This window comes from Chiloscyllium plagiosum, chromosome 2, assembly GCF_004010195.1.
Source record: "Chiloscyllium plagiosum isolate BGI_BamShark_2017 chromosome 2, ASM401019v2, whole genome shotgun sequence".
NCBI classification, from domain to species: Eukaryota; Metazoa; Chordata; class Chondrichthyes; order Orectolobiformes; family Hemiscylliidae; genus Chiloscyllium; species Chiloscyllium plagiosum.
Window position 1 is genome coordinate 45,092,815 of NC_057711.1, and position 23,944 is coordinate 45,116,758.

Sequence of the window (23,944 nt, forward strand, 5' to 3'; positions counted from 1 at the left end):
CAACTGCAGTTGAGTAAATGCAATGTAATACTATGATTATTAAAGATCAACTTATTTCAATTAAGAAAAGATGGTTAACAGAACCTCAAAGTGAAAGGCAGCTTAAGATTTGTGGGAGAATTTTAAAAATTCCAAACTAGGAGAGTGCACGAGAAATGGTAAACATGATAACAGCATTTTATTCCTATTTCAAGTTGCCCTAATGAAGCATTATTTTTGGTTTGATTGTGACAAAATTTCTTGATCATCCACCCAACCAAGATTGAGAATTGACTATGCCAGTTAATTTCAGAGTTACACAAGAGTTATTGCTGTGGCACATCATTTGGTTTATCAGCATTTTGTGCTAACACCTGCTTTGAGAAATGTATACATTATTATAGTTTATTTTTAACTTCAACATGTACACTGTATACAATTTTGAGCAATATCTTTCATAACCCACTGGTGTATTAGTGTATTCATTAACCAGACATAAGTGGGTCTTCCAGACATGAGTGAAATACATGGAATATGATTCACAAAGTTTATTTTTATATATGGTACTACTGTTTTATGTTTTGCTCATAACTGTATCTAAATCATGTTTATACTTGACAAGTGAACATCTCTCAATTAACTCTGAATTATTTTCTTCAGACTGTATTTATCCATTTAATGACTAAAATGGTACTGCGACTAGCCAAAATCTTTTCAGAAGCAGCAATTGTCAAATAAGAACTTGGATTTACATGGTACCTTCCGCGACTAAATTATATCAGGATATCTTCAAAAGGCAATGAGATACCTTTGAAGCGATGTTACAGTTTTAATATTGGAACTGCAGAAGTTACGCATGGCAAGCTCATGAAAACAGAGATAATGACCTGATAATTTGTTTATTGTTGAGGAATAAATTTTGTCCAGGATACCAGTGAGAGCTCCACTGATTTTCTTTGAATAGTACAATGGGGCCTTTTACCTCAACGTGAAAGAGAGGAAGTCTGTTTTATGTAAGATACTTGTAACAATGCTACTGAACACAAATGCGTTCCAGTGGCACTCTCTGCCTTCTTCTGTAAGGTACAGACAAACCACATCTGTTGTGCTGTCTCCACCTGATCAAGCGCAATGTTTTCATTCTGCTCCACTGTCTCTTTCTCAGCCCACTCTTCAAACCACCCCAATGCTTTTGACGGTCCTGCAGCCTGTATTTATATCAGACAATTGACACTGCTAGAATATTGGTCAACAGTCAGCTGCTCAGTTGGATGTTGAAAATTGCTATTGTAAATTAGTACATGCAAAGGCTACGAGAAAAATATGAAGGGGATTATTTTGGAAAACAGCCATGATAAATCAATACATTTTTGAGTAAACATATTTTAATTTAACAAAATACTTGAAATGTTTTGCAAACTAAATTCTATGCTAATGTTTTATTTGACTAATAGTATTTTTCCCTATAGTGACATATGCTCCAATGATTAAAACTTTTACTGGCAAATGACTTATTCATTGAAGCAGATTCCACTATCATTGCATGGATTCAGCTATTGTAACTCTTTTAAGTTCAGTAGCTTGTTTTAAAAGAAAAGGCATGTGATGGTTTTAGTCATTATGCTGCATTTTAGAATAATCACTAGCAATAACTATACCTTTACCTCAGTTTAGATTAGATTACTTACAGCGTGGAAACAGGCCCTTCGTCCCAACAAGTCCACACCGACCTTCAGAAGAGTAACCCACCCCAACCCATTCTCTACTTTTACGGCAATTTAGCATGGCCAATTCTCCTAAACTGCACATCTTTGGAATGTGGGAGGAAACCCATGCAGACACGGGGAGAATGTGCAAACTCGACACAGTTGCCGGAGGCGGGAATTGAACCCAGGTCTCTGGCGCTGTGAGGCAGTAGTGCTAACCATTGTGCCACCATGCCACCCAGAGAATAGATTGGGTTGGGATATCTGGTCGACATGGATGAGTTGAACCGAAGGGTCTGTTTCTATGCTGTACATCTCTGTGACTCTATGATCACAGCAATTAGATTAGATTACTTACAGTGTGGAAATAGGCCCTTCGGCCCAACAAGTCCACACTGACCCTCCGAAGAGCAACCAACCCAGACCCATTCCTCTACATTTACCCCTTCACTAATACTACAGGCAAACTCCACACAGACAGTTGCCTGAGGCAGGAATTGAACCCGGGTCCCTGAGGCTGTGAGGTAGCAGTGCTAACCACTGTGCCACCGTGCCGCCCATAAGGCTAACAGATGAGGATAGGAAAATATAGTAAGGTCTTTCATTGTGTTCACGGTTTGTTCATTAACTGTTGCTATTTGCTGATACTTTTAACTGGGCACAACATGTATGCAAAAAAAAATGCTCGTTTTATTGCCTTGTATTTTAATCAATGTTTTAAATACAGAATTCAATTCTAAATTTTATAACGGATGAAACACATTGCCATTGCTCCTCATTGACAGATTCTTACAACATAACTTAGAAAAAACAAAGCTGCTTGTGTAACCACATCCCAATTTTAAACATGCAAATACAAGAATAATATACAAATATAAAAGGAAAACTCATTCAAATAATATTTGGTATCTATAAATAATTTTAAAAACTCTACCCCATTCTGAATCTCAGGCCAATTATGTGTTATAGTGAAACCTGACCACCTTGACATTTCTCCAAGTCCAATATTTATCAACTTAACAAATCTGAGTCAGACAGCCACCAACTGATACAATTACAACCACTTTAAGGTAAGGAGCAGAAGGTTTAGAGGAGATATGAAGAAAAACCTTTCACCTCCAGAGGGAGGTGGTGGGAATCTGAAACTCACTGCTTGTAAGAATGGTAGAGATGGAAAACCCTCATTAAGTACAGCAAACTTTTTAATTCACCAGCACCTATGGGACTAGAAGTGTGCCGGTTGATCAAAGGTAAAAATACACAAATTAATAGTAGAAACATAATGTGGAGGTATGCATATCACTTATATACCGTACTTAACAGCATAAATCACTTAATGCAAATTTTTCTTTAATAAAACTGCTCAGTCACACCAACTGATTACTCAGACATGGCAGAGATCATGATAATACAGTTGTATTATACCTACCGGTTATTCAGCTATTGACAGTGCTGGTTCATGAGGTGGTTAAAACAAAGTTTGCTGTATTTAGATGTGATGCCAAGGCATACAAGGTTATGGATCAATTGCTGAAAAAGAGCATTAAAATAGTTAGAAGATTGCTTTAAACTGATGCAGATGTGATGGGCAGAAGGTCCTTTTTGTTGTGCAATAGAAATCTGAACTATGTAGTCATTTTTAATTTATCTTGTAATGTGGACATTGAAAACAAGGCAAAATTTATTGCGCATGTCTTGCTTCACCAAGACAGACAACAGTTGAATAACTTCCTGAATCATTTTTATATTTTTTGCAGCAGTTTGATATAACTTGGTGGCTTGCAAGTTAAGAGTCAGTCATATTTGATGTGTGTTCAGTCACATACAGGTCAGACCAGAGAATGACAATAGTGAACTGATCGGATTTTTACAAATCAAAACCCCCTGCAATTTCATGCACACAACTTTTGATTTTTGCTCAGGTTTGATTTTATAAAATATAAAATTGAATTAAATGATTGAATTGGAGCTTATATTTTCTGAATTATTAGTTCAGGTCTCTGGATTACTAGCCACTTCAATTGAATACTTTCAATCAATAATGCTCCTAAGCTATGCAGCCACACAACAGCCAACTCTTGTTCTGTGAAAAATATACTTACTGCGTGATCAAAGAAAACAATTTAAATGGACCATATACTGGGGGAAAAAAGGCCATTCACCAGTAAATTTTAGAAGACACATTCAATTTACTTATTTTATAGTAGAAACAATGATAAACCTGTGCTAAATGAGCATTTACAGGCATGATTTTGGTTTGATTTAGAACAGGAATCCAAGGAATATTACCTTGATTTAAAGAACATGTATCTTAAGTAACCAGTTCCCCAAGGTGACCAATTTACACTGGTTTAAACTGCAACATATATCTTATACTAAGCAACACCATCACATATGCACCAGAAAACAAATTTGCTGTTGTATTCAAATCAATAAAAGTGATTTATTAAAAAGAAAGGCAACATGTCCGTGGAGTACAATGTTGCACTAACTAAACATCAAGTGTAACTCTACAATCTGTAGAAAGGCCTCACACATTTAATGTTGGCTATGGATAGTTAACCACGTGCCACAGATTACCTAATTACATATTTATGTTTAGTATGCAAACTTCAGGACCATAATTTAAAACTATACATGTTCAAATGCTCTCCTCGAATTTTGACCTTACTGTGAAGCCTTCACCAGGATAAGTCAAAATTTGATACTGAAATTCAGTGTACACAGAGAGATTTAAAGTCCTCAATGTGCGTCACTGAATTTACAGTCCTTGTTTAATTACAGCTCACCTTCACTTATGAATTCCATCGCAGGTGTACAACTAAAAAGATGGGATTTCACTTTTGTGATAGCCATACTATGTGAGGTGCTTTCTTAATGACTAAATTAGAAACCTTAAGCTGAGGGTAGGTGTGCCTTAATTCCTGTAGCTCTCCTACAGTACTGTGACAGTGGTCAGCAAACATTTGAAAAGTGGATTACCTGACCAAATGCAAACTACATTAGCCCATAGCTTTTGAAAGAAAGAGCAGTTAATGATTATTTATTACGTTGCCAGTAATGCATACAAAATTTTGCTATTACTTATGTCTTTTTGTATTATAGCTTGAAACAGAAATTGATAAATAACTATACAATTTTGATTATAGAGATCAATTTGCAATAACAAATAGTTAAATCAATCAATTTTAATTTCAAGAATGACAACTGTTCCATTAGCATGGCCATACTTCCTTCAAACTTATGAGGTCAATAAAACAGTCGCATTCACTGAGTAAGATGTTAGTAGAATTTTAAAAAAAGATGAAAGGGCCAATTTTTTGTGTAGGAAGAAAATGAGCAGTTTTTTTCTCATCTCTCTGCTCAATGCAGGTAAAGTGACATGACTGCTATTTTCACTAAAGGTAAGAAAGCAGGAAAGTCCAAAGTTTATCTTGATCAGAATGGGGATTCAACTTCATATTTTTGGTTTCAGCCTAATCCACTAGCGAAATGAAAGAATCACATTCCTGCAACAACTATTACAACCTAATATTAAGTGTAACAAGCATTCAGGATTCATTATAAATGGTCAGATGAGCATATGCTCTGCTTTTTTGGCACTTCATTCTACAAACAAAAGTCCAACATTACCTTCCTGATGATTTCAAGTTTTGTTTTTGCATTCACTATAAATGTTTTACATATAAAAATTAAATGTAAAGTTGAACTTGCTGGTTAAAGGAAGCATTGCTTAAAATGGATTGGTATTGTGACCAGTGATGTATCAAGAGACTTACTTTGAAAAAATATGGATAAAACTAATTTTGTACTTTCTGACCAGATTATGATGTCTTAATCAGAATCATTCAAAGATGCTATAACAATCTGTACTTTAAAATGACAAAATCCAATAAGATTATCAGAAGCTTAAAATCAATTCCTTATTTACATGTCTTCGGTAACTGGATTAAAATCTACACCTTGAGGATTATTTAACAACGTCCAGCAATACAATAGTTAATGAGAAAATAAATGCGAATTTAGACAGCAACAAATATACAAGGCAAGTGTATGATAACAAAATAAAGGGAAAAGCTAACTGCCATATTAATCGTTAGAGCGTACACAAGAAAATGCAATTTGTTTGTATCACCATTGAATTTCAGCACAATAGGGGGTAATGAAATCATCAGCTTTTATAGACTATTGATTGTTAAAACATCTTTGAATGTCATTTTAAAGAAATTCAAAGTTAACTGTCATATCTTTGTACTGTTCAACATTCTTAAAATGTTGAAATTGGAATGGAAACATTAGTTCACTATCAAGTAACTAATGCAGAATGGTTTAATTACACTAGTCTTAATCATGTGAAACGCACAATAACTACTTGCTTAATATTACTCAATCATTTGTGGTGTTTTGGTATATGAAAACTATTATATAATTGCAACACATTTTGATTGGTATTGAAGTGCATTGAAAAAAAAAATAAAGATTTCATTTATCATGCAACTTTGTCTAAAATAAAAATCAGAATTTGGCAGCAGATTATATTGTGAAGAAGTTCAGCTGCTGCAAAATCAAACAAGCAAAAAAATTCAATATTCAGCAAAGAATGACTCATTCACTAGATATGACAGTGTTAAGTAAGAATTGGGGAGCATCTTTCCATTTAATGCATAGTTGATGTGCTTTATAAACACATGCTTCCTGTATTCATACAGCCAGAGTGTCAGTTCTGTGGTACTGCAAGGCTTGTTCAGACAATACCAAAGCAATAAGCTCTGAAAAAACATCACCGTACAGCAAGCAATAAATCAAGCTTTCTTACAGCTATAACCACAAATTCAAATAAATTTGTTCCCTTAAAAGTCTGAAATATTTAACTTTTACTGTAATATACAGTAGTTATACTTAGATTCCAACTGCAAAGTGGAATGCCACCTTCACACTGAACAATTCTGGATTGCCCAACAGAAGGATAAACATGACTGATTTTAACTTATGGCTCAGTTTTAGGAATCTGACAATTTTTTTTATTACTCAACTAGATTTGCTTACCATCATTAGTTCAAAATTTGCAACCATTTAAAAGTCAACCCATCAAGCTATATTCAAAGATCCTATGGGATTAGCACAGATACAACAAGGCCCATATACACTTGGGAGGTGAAGAAAATCTTTTCTTTTGTGGAGGGATCAATGACCATGGATATATTTCAAAAGCAGAAGATTTATAGGGATGAGAGAATAAGATTTTAGGCCCAGAGGGTGGTGGCAATCTGGAACTCACCGCCTGTGAAGGCAGTACAGCAGAAACCCTCATAACATTTAAGAAGTATTTAGATGCACATTTGCAATATCAAGGCATACAAGGCTATGGGCAAAGAGTTAGAAAATGTGGTTAGAATAGTTAAGTGGCTGTTTTTGACTGGTGTAGACTAAATGGGCCAAAGAGCCTTCTGCAATGATGTAGATCTCAATGCTTCTATAACTTAAAAAAGGGAAGAGATTACCTTCCCATTTATGTTTACATAACTACATTTCTGAAATTGATAAACAGGGTCCGGTTATATGCATATTGAAAAATACTGAAAGGCAACAAAATGGTGATATGCAAATTAAACCTTACATTAGCCAGACTAGTGTTTTGCAAAGTTAATTGCAATAGATGCATTATGTTGCTTTTCTACTCCTTCGCTAAATTTTGACTATACTTGAAATTTAGAAACTCATTTTGTAGTTTCACAGCAAATTCAAATATATTAGTAAAGATGGGAATTTAAGATGATCAAAGTTTAACCTTATTCATAGCTATACCATTGTTTCTGTCCTACAGGTTTACCAATCAAATAGGGTAAGTCATTTTATGTTGATAACCTCCAGTAATCCCAAAGTCCCATCAAAGTGATAAATGACCTATCTATGATTAGAAACACAACATCACTTCTGTTTTTAGTTTTCAAACTGTTAAGACATTTATTCACCCTGAGACCCAGAGGAAGCATTTGAAGTGAGCAGGTTTATCTGTGCTCTGTGCATCAGCGATCTGTTGTTTCCAAAATGGTTTGAAGTTTTCTTTTTGTTCTAACCCCAAAGAAGTGACTTTGACTTTAGGTTCAAATCTAGAGGAGTATTTTGAAGTCCAGCTTTATTATGCCCGTCATTTATGCAACTGTTAGGTAATGATGATAGAAAAGACCGAAAAGACTTGTGGAAAACAGGCAAGCTGCAATCCACCAAGTTAGAAAGGAGAGCAGACCTCGGAACAGTAATGGAGTGAAAACGTTTTGCAGACCACCCAAAGCTACTGTTATTTGTGTAACTGTTAGCTTCTTATTTTCATTAGCGTTAATAGTAGTTGAATGGTCAGTACTGGTTGCTTCAGCAATCTCCGTAGGAGACACGCAAGTCTCTGAGACGACACCCCAGGAATGGTTACCTGTTTCAAGAAATATAAATGAAACATCAGTTTGTTTACCATGTTTTCTGCTGAGCTTTCAAACCTTTGCCCAAACCCATGAGACAGGACATTTCAAAAATAAAAGGAAAGGAAGGCATAACAAACATGTGCACCCTGCAAACCCAAATACAACAAGGTCTTTACTTCTCCAACATCCCCATCCTTCAAGAAGGAAACATTTTGAGCGAACCCATCATTGATTAAAACTGGCAATTCTGACAGATGGATGCGAGTGACTGATAGGTTTATAGAAATGTAGGAACTAGGAGCAGGAGTAAATCACCTGGCTTTTGAGCCAGTATGATCAATATGATCATGGCCCGTCCTCTATCTCAACCCCATATTCCCAATTTCCTCTTATACCTCTTGATGTCTTTAAAAGCTAAAGATCTATTTCTTGCTTCCTTGAATGTATCAGTGACTTGGCCTCCACAATGTTCTATGGTATAGAATTCCACATGTTTATATCCTTTGAGTGAAGACATTTTTCTTCATCTCAGTCCAAAATATTCTACCCTGCATGAGTAAACTGTGTCCCATTTTTATTTGAAAAGGAAAACATGGCCTTCTCTACATGCACTCTTACCATTGTTCCCTCCCTAAGTATTGATGTTCCCGCCTTTTTGTGCACTGCTGCCCTTCTCTATCTCTACTAATGATGATATTCCCACCATCTCCTTCACACTATGCTGCGTTTCCACTGCCTTCTCACACATTTACTGTTGCCACAAGCTCCATTCCCATGTTATTGCTGCTATTTCCTTTCGCTATGTACCATTGCTACTACATTCTCTCTGTGCACATTTGCCTTTACTTAGAAAAACAAAAGTTTTTTGCCAAACTTCTTTCTTTAAATTGCAAGATAACTTTAAAAATATAAAAGTTATACATAATATAGTCCAAAGGAGATGGAATGTTTCAACATTAAATACAATTCCACCAGCTGCTAAATTCATTCAGACTAACACAATTTTCATTATAGCTCATTTTAAGATGATTCTCAGCAGCTAAAGAGTGCTATCTGCATCCCACCGAATCAAACATTACTCAGAAAGGCAGCAAAAACTAGAAATCAAATACAGTAGTAAGAACAGCACGAGTACTACCACAAGAAATTCGAAATGTAATCAACCAACAGAGGGCACTCTCATTCTTGTTAGCAATGGAGCAAATAGTCTCAAAGTCTTGCCCTTTCTAAGCATTATTAGAAAGATAGCAAATCTTTTCAATGTGTTTAAACATATTGTTTATTAAAAAATAATAGCGACTGCCTAAAACTTTTAGAGATTCATTTAGCCTTCCTCAAACAAAACAGCAGAATACCTTATGGCAGAAACTTTCAGGCATATTTAGCTTATCCTTTTTAAGAAAAAAATACCTCCCACCGTTTCCCAGTTTTCCTTCAACTTGAAAAACTACCAACTTAATTATGCCATGGCATGGATGCTAGCAGCCATCCAACAGCATGTGTAAACCAGCAGTCTATATGCTGTAGAAGCATCAAGAACAAGATCAAAACAAAAAGTTTGACCTTCACGTAGGCACAATTACCAACATGGTACAGGAGACTGTGAATCTAAGTATTAACATTTGAGTTGTTTATTCCCATAATCACTGCACTGGCTAAAATCAGGAATGAAACATGGATGAGTACAGTTTCGTTTGGCTAAACACCAAACTAGATCATGTCTTCACCAAATGAAGCATCAGGGGAACAAAATTCACATGAAGTGCAAAAGCAGTATATTATAGGAACTTAGGAACAGAAGGGGGCCAATTCAACCCCTCAAGCCTGATTCTCCATTCAGTCAGATCATGCCTGCTCTGTTATCTAACTTCATATATCTGCCTTTGGCCCATCTCCCATAATACTTTTGCTTAACAAAAATGTATCTATCCCGCACTAATTGATAGCATCAACTGCTATTTAAAGAACAAAGAAAATTTACAGCCCAGGAACAGGCCCTTTGGCCCTCCAAGCCTGAGCTGATCCAAATGTCGCCCAATTCCTAAGCACCTGTATCCCTCTGCTCCCCACCTACTCATGCATCTGTCCAGATGCATCTTAAATGAATCTACTGTGTCTGCCTCTACTACCTCTGCTGGCAACACGTTCCAGGCACCTACCACCTTCTGTATAAAGTACTTGCCGTGTGTATCCCCCTTAAACTTTTCACCTCTCACCTTGAAAGCGTGACCTCTTGTTATTGAATCCTTCACCCTGGGAAAATGCTTATCTCTATCTACTCTGTCTATACCCTTCATGATTTTGTAGACCTCATTCAGGTCCCCCCTCAATCTCTTTTTTCCGAATGAAAACAAACCTAACTACTCAACCTCTCTTCATAGCTAGCACCTTCCGTACCAGGCAACATCTTTGTAAACCTTCTCTACACCCTCTCCAAAGCGTCCACATCCTTTTGGTAATATGGGGACCAGAACTGTACACAGTATTCCAAATGCAGCTGAACCAATGTCGTGTACAATTTTAACATGACTTGCCAGCTCTTATACTCAATACCCCGTCCGATGAAAGCAAGCATACCACATGTCTTCTTGACCACTCTATCCACCTGTGCAGCCACCTTCAGGGTATAATGAACCTGAACTCACCAACTTTTCCCAAGGCACTTCCATTTACGATATAATTCGCTCTGAATTAAACTTCCCAAAATGCATCACCTCATATTTGCCTGGATTAAACTCCATTTGCCACTTCTCCGCCCAACTCTCCAGTCTATCTATATTCTCCTGTATTCTTTGACAGTCCCTTATGCTTTCTGCTACTCCACCAATCTTCGTATCATCTGCAAACTTGCTGATCATACAACAGTGTCCTCTTCCAGGTCATTTATGCATATCACAAACAACATTGGCCCCAGCACTGATCCCTGTGGAACACCACTGGTCACCTTTCTCCATTTCGAGAAACTCCCTTCAACTACCACTCTCTGCATCCTGTTGCTCAACCAGTTCTTTATCCACCTAGCTAGAATTCCCTGCACACGTGACTTCACTTTATTAGTTAACCATGGGGAATCTTATCAAACACCTTACTAAAGCTTATATATATGACATCTACAGCCCTTCCTTCATCTCCCAACTTGGTCACTTCCTCAAAGAACTCTATTAAGTTGGTAAGGCACGATTTCTCCCCACCCCCACAAAACCATGTTGCCTATCACTGATAAGCCCATTCCTTTCTAAATATAAATAGATTATATCCCTTAGTACTTTATCCAGCCTGACGTCAGACTCACTGGTCTGTAGTTACCTGGAATATCCCTACTACTTTTCTTGTATAGGGAGACAACACGAGCAACCCTCCAGTCCTCCGGCACCTCACCTGTGTTTAAGGAAGCTACAAAGATATGTCAGGGCCCCAGCTATTTCCTTTCTTGCCTCCCTCAGCAACCTGGGATAGATCCTATCCGGTCCTGGGGATTTGTCCACCTTAATAACCTCTAGTCTACTCAACACATCTTCCCTACTTATATCAACTTGATCCAGAGTTATCAAACTTTATCTCTAATTTCAACATTCATCATGTCCCTCTCCTCAGTGACACTGATGCAAAGTAATCATTCAGAATCTCACACATTCTCTCCAGGTTCAACACACAGCCTTCCTTCATTACCCTTCAGTGGACCAATACTTTCTCTAGTTACCCACTTGCTCCTTATAGAAGAACAAAAGGCTTTGATTCTCCTTAATTCTGCTCACTAAAGCTATTTCATGACCCCTTTTATCCTGCTTGACTCCTCGTTTAAAACTGGTTCTACTCTTCCGATATTCCTTCAAGGTCCATTCTGTTCTTAGCTACCTGGACCTATGTACACTTCCCTTTTCCTCACGGCTAGTCATACGATTGCGACTGTCATCCACAGTTCACGAATCTTGCCTTTCCTATCCTTTGCTTGCAGCGGGACATGCCTATCCTGCACTATCTTTGAAAGCTTCCCACATATCAAAAGTGGACTTCCCTTCAAATAGCTATGTTCCATCCACATTTCTCAGCTCTTGCCTAATTGTGAAATAATTGGCCTTGGCCCAGTTTAGTACTCTTCCCTTAGGACCACACTCATTTTTGTCTACGAGTATTATAAAACTTACAGAATTGTGGCCACTCTTCCCAACGAAATCTCCCACCTCAACTTCTACAACCTGGCCTCCTCATTCCCCAACACCAGGTCCAATATGGCCTCTTCCCTCAACAGGCTATTGACATTCTGCTCCAGAAAGCTCTCCTGGACGCTTCTTAGAAATTCTGCCCCATCCAGACCTCTGACACTAAGTGTATCCCAGTCAATATGGGGAAAATTAAAATCTCCCATCACTACTACCCTGTTGCCTCTACATCTTTCCATAATCTGCTTATGTATTTGTTCTTCTACCTTACGCTCAATGTTGGGTGATCTATAATACAGCTCCAACAATGTAACTGCACCCTTCTTATTTCTCAGCGTCTTACCTAGTCTTTTCTAGTTAATAACTTGATGATTTGCAACAGATCATCCTTTAATCTTCTAAATTCTAGAGGAAACAGGCTTAATGTGTATGATATCTCCTCAAAATTTAACCCCTGAAATCCAGGTATTGTTCTTGTAAACCTACATTGTACTCCTTCCAAAGCCAATATATCCTTTCTAGGGTGTGCTGCTCAGATCTACTCTCAGTATTCTAAGTGGACTCTTACTAGGGTCTTGTGTAGCAGCAGCATAACTTCTGCATTCTTTTACTCCTGTCCTCTAGATATAAAAACCTGCATTCCATAAGCCTTATTGATTATTTTCTGCATTTTAAAGATCTATGCATCTGAATTTCCAAGTCACATTGGACATCCACTCTATTTAACTTCGTTCCATCTAGCAAATACCCTGATCTATCCTTTTCTGGTCCAAAATGGATAATCTTACACTTGCTTACATTGAACTCCATCTGTCAAAGCTTTGCCAATTCACCTAGTCTATCAATATTTTTTTGAAAATTTATGCCATCACCTTCACTGACTATAATACCACTTATACAGAGAAAATAAAGTTGAGCAGAAAATGAACTCATAATTTGCACTCACCCAGGGTTTTTAAAAGCAGCGTTGTATGAAGAAGCATAATCATAGGTGCTACATACTGAAGTGCAATCACGCAAAGATAGTAGAAAACCCGGGCAACCTTCAAGCAGAGAAAACAAAAGTTATTTAATTAACTTCAATATGCTGCTTCCTAAAACAGCTCTTCAAGCTCTAGCAAATGGTGAAAGCAAAACCAAGCAACCAGGATTTGTTTGCTAAAATGTTAAGTCATGTTGGTCTATACTAATTTTCATCAAATTTCCTTTCAGGTGAGATGATAAAACAAGACATATTGAAGGCTCTATCAAGTTGACAGAAATGAAATAATTGCTTTTATTACTTCTGGTGAAACCCAAACTGGGGACACAGTGAGCAGGTTAATACGAAGCAAGTGTTATTTGTTAGCACTGTTGATGATCCTGTCCATCACTTTATTGATGATTGAGAGCAGATTGATGAGAGGCAATTGGCCAGGTTGAATAGGTTTTGGTTTTTGAATGTGAGACACACCTAGGCAATTATCCACATTATCAGGTAAATACCAATGTTATAGCTATACGAGAACAGATTGGCTAGGAGTGCAGCAATGTTTTGGAGCATACATCTTCAATACTATTGCTAGAAGGTTGGCAGGACCCATGGCCTTTGCAGTATCCAGTGTCTCAGCCATTTCCTAATATTGGGTAGGGTGAATCAATTTGGCTGAAGATCTGAATCTATAATGCTGAGGACATCTGGAGGAGGCCAATATGGATCATCCACTCAGCACGTCCAGCAGAAGGGTGCATCAAATGTTTCAGCTTTATCTTTTCCATTGATATTTTGAGCTCTCCATCATTGGGAATGGGGATATTTACGGAGTCTCCTCCGCCAGTGAGTTGTTTAATTGTCCACCAATACTGACGACGGGATATGGCAAGACCGTAGAACTTTGATCTGTAGAATCGGTTTTTGGCATGTAAGTCGTCCTGTTTTGTCACTTCACCAAGTTGACGTCTCATTTTTAGGTATCCTTGTGCTGCCCCTGGCACATAATCCTGTACTCTTCATTGAACCAGGTTGATCATCTGAGCTGAAGGTCATGATAGTGTGAGGGATTTGCAGGGCACCTTTCAGCTAGACATGCTGAGTGAATGATCTATACTGGCCTCCTTCAGATGTCATGAGGTTGAAAATTATGGCGGAGAACATAGTTGTAGTCAAAAGGAAGTTTCCTTGCCCATATTTGACCTGATAGCGGGCTTTGGAGTCAATGTTGAAGAGTCTCAAAGCAATACCCTCCTGACTATATACAACTATACTGCCACCTCAGTTGGGTCTGTTCTGCCAATGGGACAGGACATATGTAGGGATGGTGATGGTGTTGTCTGGGGCATGTACAAGGTATGATTCTGTGAGTATGACTATGTCAGCCTGATCCTTGATTAGTCGGAGTCACAGCTCTGCTAATTTTGGCACCTGTCCCCCAGATCTTAGTAAAGGTTAGCATTTTAGCTGTTGTAGCTTTTGCTGCCTTAGTCAATGCTAAGTGGTTCATTGGAGTTTATTTCATTTTTTTAAAAGAACTTTTTAAGTGGTTAATACAACTGTATGCCTTCATAGGCAATTTAAGGATCAACTATGTTGTTTTTGGTTTCCTTCTAGTGTTATGATCTCTGCACACTCCCTAACCACCAAGCTATGGCCTGTCCTCCATTCCCCGAACTAGAGTTGCAGCCTCATCTGTCTTGACGCATCCACTTGCTCTTCCCTTTCCTGTACTGAAGTTCCCATTTAAGATCCAATTTGATCCAAAGGTGGAACTCTGATATTGTGGAATTGTGAGCTTCGATGGTTCAATTCACATTCAAGGAGTTTTTAAAATGATCCTGCTTACTGTTTCTTTCTCCACAATGAGAGTAAGGGCTTGGGAGAAAAACAGCGAGACAACAGTAAGATTGCAAAAATCCTAGTACTTCTAAACTATTACGATTTTTACTTTCACAACATTGGAACTCCAACTTTAGATTGAAGCTGGATCTTAAATGAAATGCAAGTACAGGAGAGGGAAGCAGCAACAGTGTGAATCAGGGAGGAGGGTTGAGGCCATAGATCGGAGGTTGGGAGTGAGTGATGGTTTGCAACTCAGAGAAGCAGGTCACTAACCAAGATCACATGGACAATGTTAACATAAATCTTGTGACACTCAACAAAATTACAGGCCCATTGACCTACCAATGTTAAAACAACATTAAACAGAGCAACTTTAAACACAGGCTTGTTGTAGTGAAATTCTAATTGAATTTCCATCTATATTCCCCATGGGCCATACACAAGAAATATTGCTCATGGAAAGAGAAATATCTGCATTAACTGAATAAGTAGTCACTGGATTGGCTCATTACCTCAACTTGCTCCCTATACATTTAAACCAATTATACAACTGAATTAGCCACTTCTTGCCCTCCTGCAAATTTAACACTACCACATTTTCTACAATTCTTTTTCAAACGTTATGCCCAGGCTTCACTATTTGGAAATACTAACAGAGTCTTGTTTTTCTCTTTTACCCCCATACTATTCTTTTCTGCAGATTTTGAATCACTTTAATATTGAGTATTTGCACATTCCACATTTTTGGCCTCATTCCCTTACCATTTTTTGTAGATCCTTAGTGCTGATTCGCCCTGCCTCTTTCTTCATCTGTTCTACACCCTTCTGCGCCAAGTTGAGGTATGCTTGTAAATGTTGCCGAATTAAGGCCAGTCGGAGAACACAAAGTAGGACAATAACCCACAGTCTTAACGAATCATATGCAGTCTCTGACATTCTGGAAGTAATTTAATAACATTGCTTCAAAAACAAAGGATTCAAGGAAATCCAAGAGTGAAACCTTTCAGAATAGATCAAATACTCTAGTTAATTTTAGAATTGGGCTTTCCTACAGTTCTCTGAAACCTACATAAGCAATATTTAAACTCATGTCTATACTGATTGCTGTTAGAAATAATTCTTCAAGAATTGAAGTTGTTAACTTGTGTCAATTGATTTATTTAATTGTTTTGACTGAAGTCTATTTCTAAAAATAGCAGGATCAAAATGACATCCTAGGCTTGATATAGTTCTACTCATTTAAAACTGCAGACTTTTAGTTTGTATTAAATATATGTTTAGTAATCATCTGTTAAAATTTTTAAAAAGTGTTTTAATTTACAAAGATTGACATGAAGAATTAATTTAATATCTGCAATCTCCCCCAAGTTCCCTCCACATCTTCCTCTACTTAATTGCAAACTGTAATCCACTTTAAAGTTTTACCTATATTCCATATATATTCAATAAATTATTTGCTTGCAACCTCCAAACACATGAAGCTAAATTTGCATCTATACAAACCTTTTAGCTACACTTAAAATATAATGCTGGTTAATGAAAATTGAAACGACAAATTTTGGGAAATGAGGAAATGTTTATCAGCACTGTAACCACTAAATTACAATAATTCATGGAGGTTGGATTCACTGTTTCCCCGTTTAAGTGAGAGGAAATTAAATAAGTCTTGTGTTTGTAACATGTAAATAATTACTGAAGTTCTCAGTATAATCAGCACATTGTTAACCAGCCTGACCTAGCTTAGCATAAATGCTCATACATCTTAAAATTCGAAAATGTCATAATTACAGAAGATTGAAATCATACTGATGTAAATGTTACATGGTAAATTCTTTTGATTTCTCGATTGAATAGAAAATCTCAAAGCACATGAACTAGTAATGAAAGCTGTCCTATCCATCCCAATAAGTCAAAGTTTGGCAAACCCCAGCTCACATTATAAAGTAAACAGAATGCAGTTTATTGTGCAAGTACAATTTTCATCAAATCAACATACTTACAAAGGAATACTTTCTTTACCGAGTGGTGGATTCATGATATAGTCTTTTGTAATAGGCTTCACCCAGAGGAGTACTATAATTAGTGGCGACAGGAAGTTTATATGGAACAAAGTCCTATAAGTCAGAAAACCCAAAAAGGTATATGGTTAAGTAGGAATGTTACTTTATGTCTAAATTAAGTCATGGAATGTAAACTTTGTTGGTGGTGTCAGCATTTATTGCCGATCCCTAGTTGCCTTTTAGAAAATGGTGAGCCACCGTTTTGAACTACTGCAGTCTATTTGGTGCACATATGTTCTCAAAGTTGTCAAAGTGGGAGTTCCAGGATCTTGACCCAATGATACTGAAAGAAAAATGATATATTTCCAAGTCAGGATGAAAAGTTGTTTGGAGGAGAAATTGCAGATGGCAGTGTCCCATTGCAATTGTTCTCCTTTTAGATAATCATGGTTACAGAATTATAAGGTGCTGCCCTAGGAGCCTTGGTGAATTGTTGTGGCACATCACATAGATGGTAGACACAGGTTCCTGCAGAAATGCCCTCAAGGCAGAGGTTAACAACTTCCAACGACCACAACCGACTCCCTTTGTAATAGGTTTGACTCCAACATCGGAAAGATTTCTCCAGATTCATATTTCCTAGGTGATAAGAATCAAGCGATTTGGCAGATATCCATAGAATCATACATTACAGAAGAACCTCATCAGCCCATCGAGTCTGTATCACCAAAACTACAAAATCTACAAACTGTCCCACTTTCTAGCACTAGGAACATAGCCTTGAATGTTATGACATTTCAAGTGCTTATCCAAGTACTTTTTAAAGGTTGTGAGATTACCTGTCTTAACTACCCTCCCAGGCAGTGCAGTCTAGAACCCCACTACCCTCTTGGTTAAAAAAAAACTTTTCTTTAAATCTCCTCTAAACCTCCTGTCTTCCACCTTTAAAAACATGCATCCTTGTCACTGACATTCAGCTGCTTTCTATCCACCTTGTCCTTATCCCCCGTAATCTGAAGCAGCACCCTACCCAATCTTCTAAGCCTCAAATAAACAATCTGAACTTATTGAGCGTCTCTTCATAGCTGAAGTACTCCAACATAGTCAACATTGTGGTGAATCTCCTCTGCAGCCCTTCCACAGAAATCACAGCCTTCCTATAGTATGGTGACCAGATCTGCACATGGTACTCCAGCTGTTGCATAACCAAAATTCTGTACAGCTCTAACAATGTATGCTTAGACTGCTCTTACAATCTATGCTGTGGTTCTGTTCGCCGAGCTGGAAGTTTTTGTTGCAAACGTTTCGTCCCCTGTATAGGTGACATCCTCAGTGCTTGGGAGCCTCCTGTGAAGCGCTTCTGTGGTGTTTCCTCCGGCATTTATAGTGGCCTGTCCCTGCCGCTTCCGGTTGTCAGTTTCAGCTGTCCGCTGTAGTGGCCGGTATATTGGGTCCAGGTCGATGTGTTTGTTGATGGAGTTTGTGGACGAGTGCCATGCTTCTAGGAATTCCCTGGCTGTTCTTTGTTTGGCTTGCCCTATAATAGTAGTGTTGTCCCAGTCTAATTCATGTTGCTTGTCGTCTGCGTGTGTGGCTACTAGGGATAGCTGGTCGTGTCGTTTCGTGGCTAGTTGATGTTCGTGGATGCGGATCATTAGCTGTCTTCCTGTTTGTCCTATGTAGTGTTTTGTGCAGTCCTTGCATGGGATTTTGTACACTACATTAGTTTTGCTCATGCTGGGTATCGGCTCCTTCGTTCTGGTGAGTTGTTGTCTGAGTGTGGCTGTTGGTTTGTGTGCTGTTATGAGTCCTAGTGGTCGCAGTAGTCTGGCTGTCAGTTCAGAGATGTTCTTGATGTATGGTAGTGTGGCTAGTCCTTTGGGTTGCGGGATGTCCTCGTTCCGTTGTCTTTCCCTTAGGCATCTGTTGATGAAATTGCTAGGATATCCGTTTTTGGCGAATACCTTGTATAGGTGTTCCACTACATAGGACAAACAGGAAGACAGCTAACTTGTCAATTTGTACACAAGCACTCCAAGATCCGTTGGTTCCTCAAAGCTTACTAATGTCATTCAGTAAGTACTCCCTTGTCTCGTTACTTGTTCCAAAGTGCATTGCCTTACACTTACCAGGGTAAAGATTCATCCTCCACTGATCCGCCCATGTGACCATTTCATTTATATCCTCCTGTAACCTAAAAACCTCTTCCACACTATTAACCACCCAGCCAATTTGTGTCATCCACAAACTTAGTTATTATGCCATCCACATTCTCATCTACATTATTTCTATATATAGAAATCCCTGTGGTATAACACTGGACACCAGCCTCCAGTCATAAACAGCCTTTTACCACCACCTTCTGTCTCCTACCACTAAGCCAATTTTGGATCCAACTTGGCAAGTTAACCTGGAACCTAAGTGCGTTCATTTACTTAGCAGTCTTCCATGTCGGACTATGTTAAAGACCTTGCTGAAATCCATATAAGCTACATCAAACTTCACAACTCTCATCTACAAATCTGGTCACCTCCTTGAAAAATTTGACAAAATTTGTTGGGCATGACCTTCCCTGACAAAGTTATGCTAACTACATCTGATCAAATCTTACCTCTCTAAATGGAGATTACTTCTCTCCTTCAAAATTTTCTTCAATAGTTTCTCTACCACTGATGAGAAATTCACTGATCTGTAAAACCATGGGCTATCTCTACCACCCTTCTTGAAAAGTGGAACCATATTATCTGTTCTCTAGTCCTCTGGCCAGACAGGCATTAAAAATTGGGTCAGAGCCCTGGTGATTTCATTCCTCATTTTGCAAAGCACTCTGGGGTACAAATCACCCACATCTGGGGATTCATCCATTTGTAAGACCACCAGAACTTCTAATATCTTCTCACCCATCAATATCTCAAGCACCACATCACCCATCTTTCTGAATTTGGATCTATATCGTCCTTTTCCCAATTGAAGACAAACGTGATTGTACACTCCAGTAATGTCTTGAGAGTCCACACACAGATTTCCCCCTCGGTCCCTAATGAACCCTACTCTTTCCCAAAGTATTCTCTTCCTCACGGAATGTCTTGGGATTCACCCTAATCTTACACACCAGTGCTTTTTCATTCCCCGTTTTTGCTCTCCTAATTGTTTTCATAAAGACCACACACACATTCTACACTCCACATGGGCCTCTGCTGATTTGCTTGCTTTGTATCTGTTATCTGGACAGCACGATGGCACAGTGGTTAGCACTGCTGCCTCACAGCGCCAGAGACCCGGGTTCAATTCCTGCCTCAGGCGACTGACTGTGTGGGGTTTGCACATTCTCCCCGTGTCTGCGTGGGTTTCCTCCGGGTGCTCCGGTTTCCTCCCACAGTCCAAAGATGTGCCGGTCAGGTGAATTGGCCATGCTAAATTGCCCGTAGTGTTAGGTAAGGGGTAAATGTAGGGGTATGGGTGGGTTGCGCTTCGGCGGGTCGGTGTGGACTTGTTGGGCCGAAGGGCCTGTTTCCACACTGTAATGTAATGTAATCTAATCTAATCTAATCTATACACTTCTCTTTTCCTTTTCATTCACTGGACATCCAGCACACTCTGAGCTTGTTGTGCTCTTCCTAATTCCTTTTGAAGGCCTCCCTCTACAAATCCTGCCTTATTTTAATAGAAGATAGAACGTAGAATATTATAGCACAGTAGAGGCCCCTCAGCACTCTATATTGTGCCGAACTGGGAAACCAATCTGAAGCCCATATATTTCACACTACTCCATGATCATCTATATGCTTATCCAATGACCAGTTAAATACCCTTAAAGCTGGCGAGTCTACTACTGTTGCAGGCAGGACATTCCACGCCCTTACTACTTTCTGAGCAAAGAACTTACCTCCGACATCTGTCCTATATCTATCACCCCTCAATTTAAAGCTACGGTCCCTTATGCAAGCCATCACCATCCGAGGAAAAAGGTTCTCACTGTCCACCCTATCTAATCCTCCGATCATCTTTTATGTCTCTATTAAGTCACCTCTCATCCTTCTCTCTAACAAAAACAGTCTCAAGTCCCTCAGCCTTTTCTCGTAGGACCTTCCCTCCATACCAAACAACATCCTGCTAAAACTCCTGTGCACCCTTTCCAAAGTTTCCACATTCTTCCTATAATGTGGCTACCAGAACCCAAGCAGTACTCAGAGTGCGGCCAAACCGCAGGTTTGTACAGCTGCAACATGACCTCATGGCTCCAAAACCCTCAATCCCTCTACCAATAAAAGCTAACACACCGTACGCCTTCTCAACAATCCTATCAACCTGGGTGCCAACTGTCAGAGATCTACGCACACAGACACCAATATCTCTTTGCTCACCCACACCACCCGTTAAGATTAATAGCCTGCATCTCAGCATTCTCCTCGACAACACTGTCTTTTTCCTGTGTGAATACTGACAAAATATACTAATTTAGTACCTCTCCTACCTCCTCAGACTCCACGCACAACTTCCCACTATTGTCCCTGACTGGCCCTAATCTTTCTCTCATCATTCTTTTATTCCTGACACACCTATAGAAAGCTTTAGGGTTTTCCTTAATCCTACCTGCCAAAGACTTCTCATGTCCCCTCCTGGCTCTTAGCTCTCTCTTTTCAGTACTTCCTAGTTAACTCTCAAGCATCCTAACTGAGCCTTCACATCTCATCTTTACATAAGCCTCCATCTTCTTCTTGACAAGAGATTCAGCGTCCTTAGTAAACCATGGTTCCCTCACTCGACCACTTCCTCCCTGTCTGACAGGTACATACTTGTCAAGGACACACAGTAGCTGTTCCTTGAACAAGCTCTACCTTTCAATTGTGCCCAACCCCTGCACTTTCCTTCCCCAGCCTTTGCATCCTAAATTTTGCCTAATCGCATCATAATTGCTTTTCCCCCAGCTATAACTCTTGCCCGGTGGTATATATCTACCATCACTAAAGTAAATGTAACCGAATTGTGGTCACTGTCACTGAAGTGCTCACCTGCCTCCAAATCTAACACCTGGCCGGGTTCATTACCCAGTACCAAATCCAATGTGTCCTCACTTCTTGTTGGCCTGTCTACATACTGTGTCAGGAAACCCACTTGCATACACTGGACAAAAACTGACCCATCTAAAGAACTCAAACTATAGCGTTTCCAGTCAATATTTGGCAAGTTATAGTGCCCCATAACAACTACCCTGTTACTCTCGCTCCTATCCAGAATCACCTTTGCAATCGTTTCCTCTACATCTCTGGAACTTTTCAGATGCCTAAAGAAAGTTCTCAACAGGGTGACTTCTCCTTTCCTGTTTCTAACCTCACCGCGTACTACCTCAGTAGAAGAGTCCTCATCAAATGTCCTTTCTGTCACTGTAATACTGTCCTTGACTAACAATGCCACACATCCCCCTCTTTTAATACTTTCCCTGTTGTCAGTGAAACATCTAAACCCTGGAACCAGCAACAACCATTCCTGTCCCTGCTCTATCCAGGTCTCTGAAATGGTCACAACATCGAAGTCCCAGATACAAACACACGCTGCAAGTTTGGATGCTCCTGGCATTGAAATAGACACACTTCAAGCCATCTTCCTGCCTGCCGGTAGACTCTTGCGACCTTGAAACCTCATTTATGACCTTGTTACTCTCAACCTCCTGCACACTGGAGCTACAACTGAAGTTCCCACCCCCCCGTAAATTAGTTTAAACCTTCCCAAAGAGCATTAGCACATCTGCACCCCCACACCCCCCCCACCAAGGTATTGGTACCCCTTTGGTTCAGGTGTAGACCATCCCATTTGTAGTAGTATCACTTACCCCAGAATGAGTCCATTTACCCAGGTATCTGAATTCCTCCCGTCTACACTATCCCGGTAGCCACGTGTTCAACTGCTCCTCATCCCCATTCCTCACCTTGCTAGCGTGTGGCACATATTTAATGAAATCTGTCTCCCCTTCCAGTGCAAAAGCCATTTTTACAGACCACCCTTTTTTCTTTTTCCATAATAAAATTAAAACTTAGGGTGCTGTAGTTGCTATCACTAAAATACTTCCAGGAGTTTGTGGGTAAAATTGAGGACACTGTACAGAGGTTCATCCTCAAAAAGAGAAAGATTATCCGGGGACGGATTAGACAGCCATGGCTGACAAAGGAAGTCAGGAAATCTATCAAAGAAAAAGAGAGAGCCTATAAAGTGGGCGGCACGGTGGCACAGTCGTTAGCACTGCTGCCTCACAGCGCCTGAGACCCGGTTCAATTCCCACCTCAGGCGACTGACTGTGTGGAGTTTACACGTTCTCCCCATGTCTGCGTGGGTTTCCTCCGGGTGCTCCGGTTTCCTCCCACAGTCCAAAGATGTGCAGGTCAGGTGAATTGGCCATGCTAAATTGCCCGTAGTGTTAGGTAAGGGGTAAATGTATGGTAAATGTAGGGGTATGGGTGGGTTGCGCTTCGGCGGGTCGGTGTGGGCTTGTTGGGCTGAAGGGCCTGTTTCCACACTGTAATGTAATGTAATGTAATGTAATCTAATCTAAAAAAAGTGGCCAAGAGCACTGGGAAATCAGAAGATGGGGAAGGCTACAAAAACAAACATAGGATAACGAAGAGAGAAATAAGGAAGGAGAGGATCAAATATGAAGGTAGGCTAGCCAGTAATATTAGAAATGATAGTAAAAGTTTCTTTCAATACATAAGAAACAAACGACAGGCAAGAGTAGACATTGGGCCACTTCAAACTGATGCTGGAAGCCTAGTGATGGGAGATAAGGAAATAGCAGGAGAACTTAATAAGTACGTTGCATCAGCCTTCACAGTGGAAGACATGAGTAATATCCCAACAATTAAAAGGAGTCAGG

The 23,944-nt window shown here is 39.3% G+C and overlaps 1 protein-coding gene across 7 annotated transcripts in view; it reads right to left on the reverse strand.

Moving 5' to 3' along the window:
• Positions 1-6,162: 6,162 nt before the first annotated feature.
• tmem161b (transmembrane protein 161B) overlaps positions 6,163-23,944 on the reverse strand; it is a 96,247-nt gene continuing 78,465 nt past the window's right edge. For all 7 annotated transcript variants that reach the window (XM_043708692.1, XM_043708683.1, XM_043708700.1 and 4 more), the window contains 4 exons: positions 17,077-17,190; positions 15,839-16,013; positions 13,208-13,304; positions 6,163-8,112 (listed from right to left, as the gene is read on the reverse strand). In XM_043708692.1, the coding sequence (XP_043564627.1) occupies positions 7,838-8,112; positions 13,208-13,304; positions 15,839-16,013; positions 17,077-17,190 (661 nt within the window). In that variant the 3' untranslated portion in view covers positions 6,163-7,837. The remainder of the gene's footprint in view (positions 8,113-13,207; positions 13,305-15,838; positions 16,014-17,076; positions 17,191-23,944) is intronic.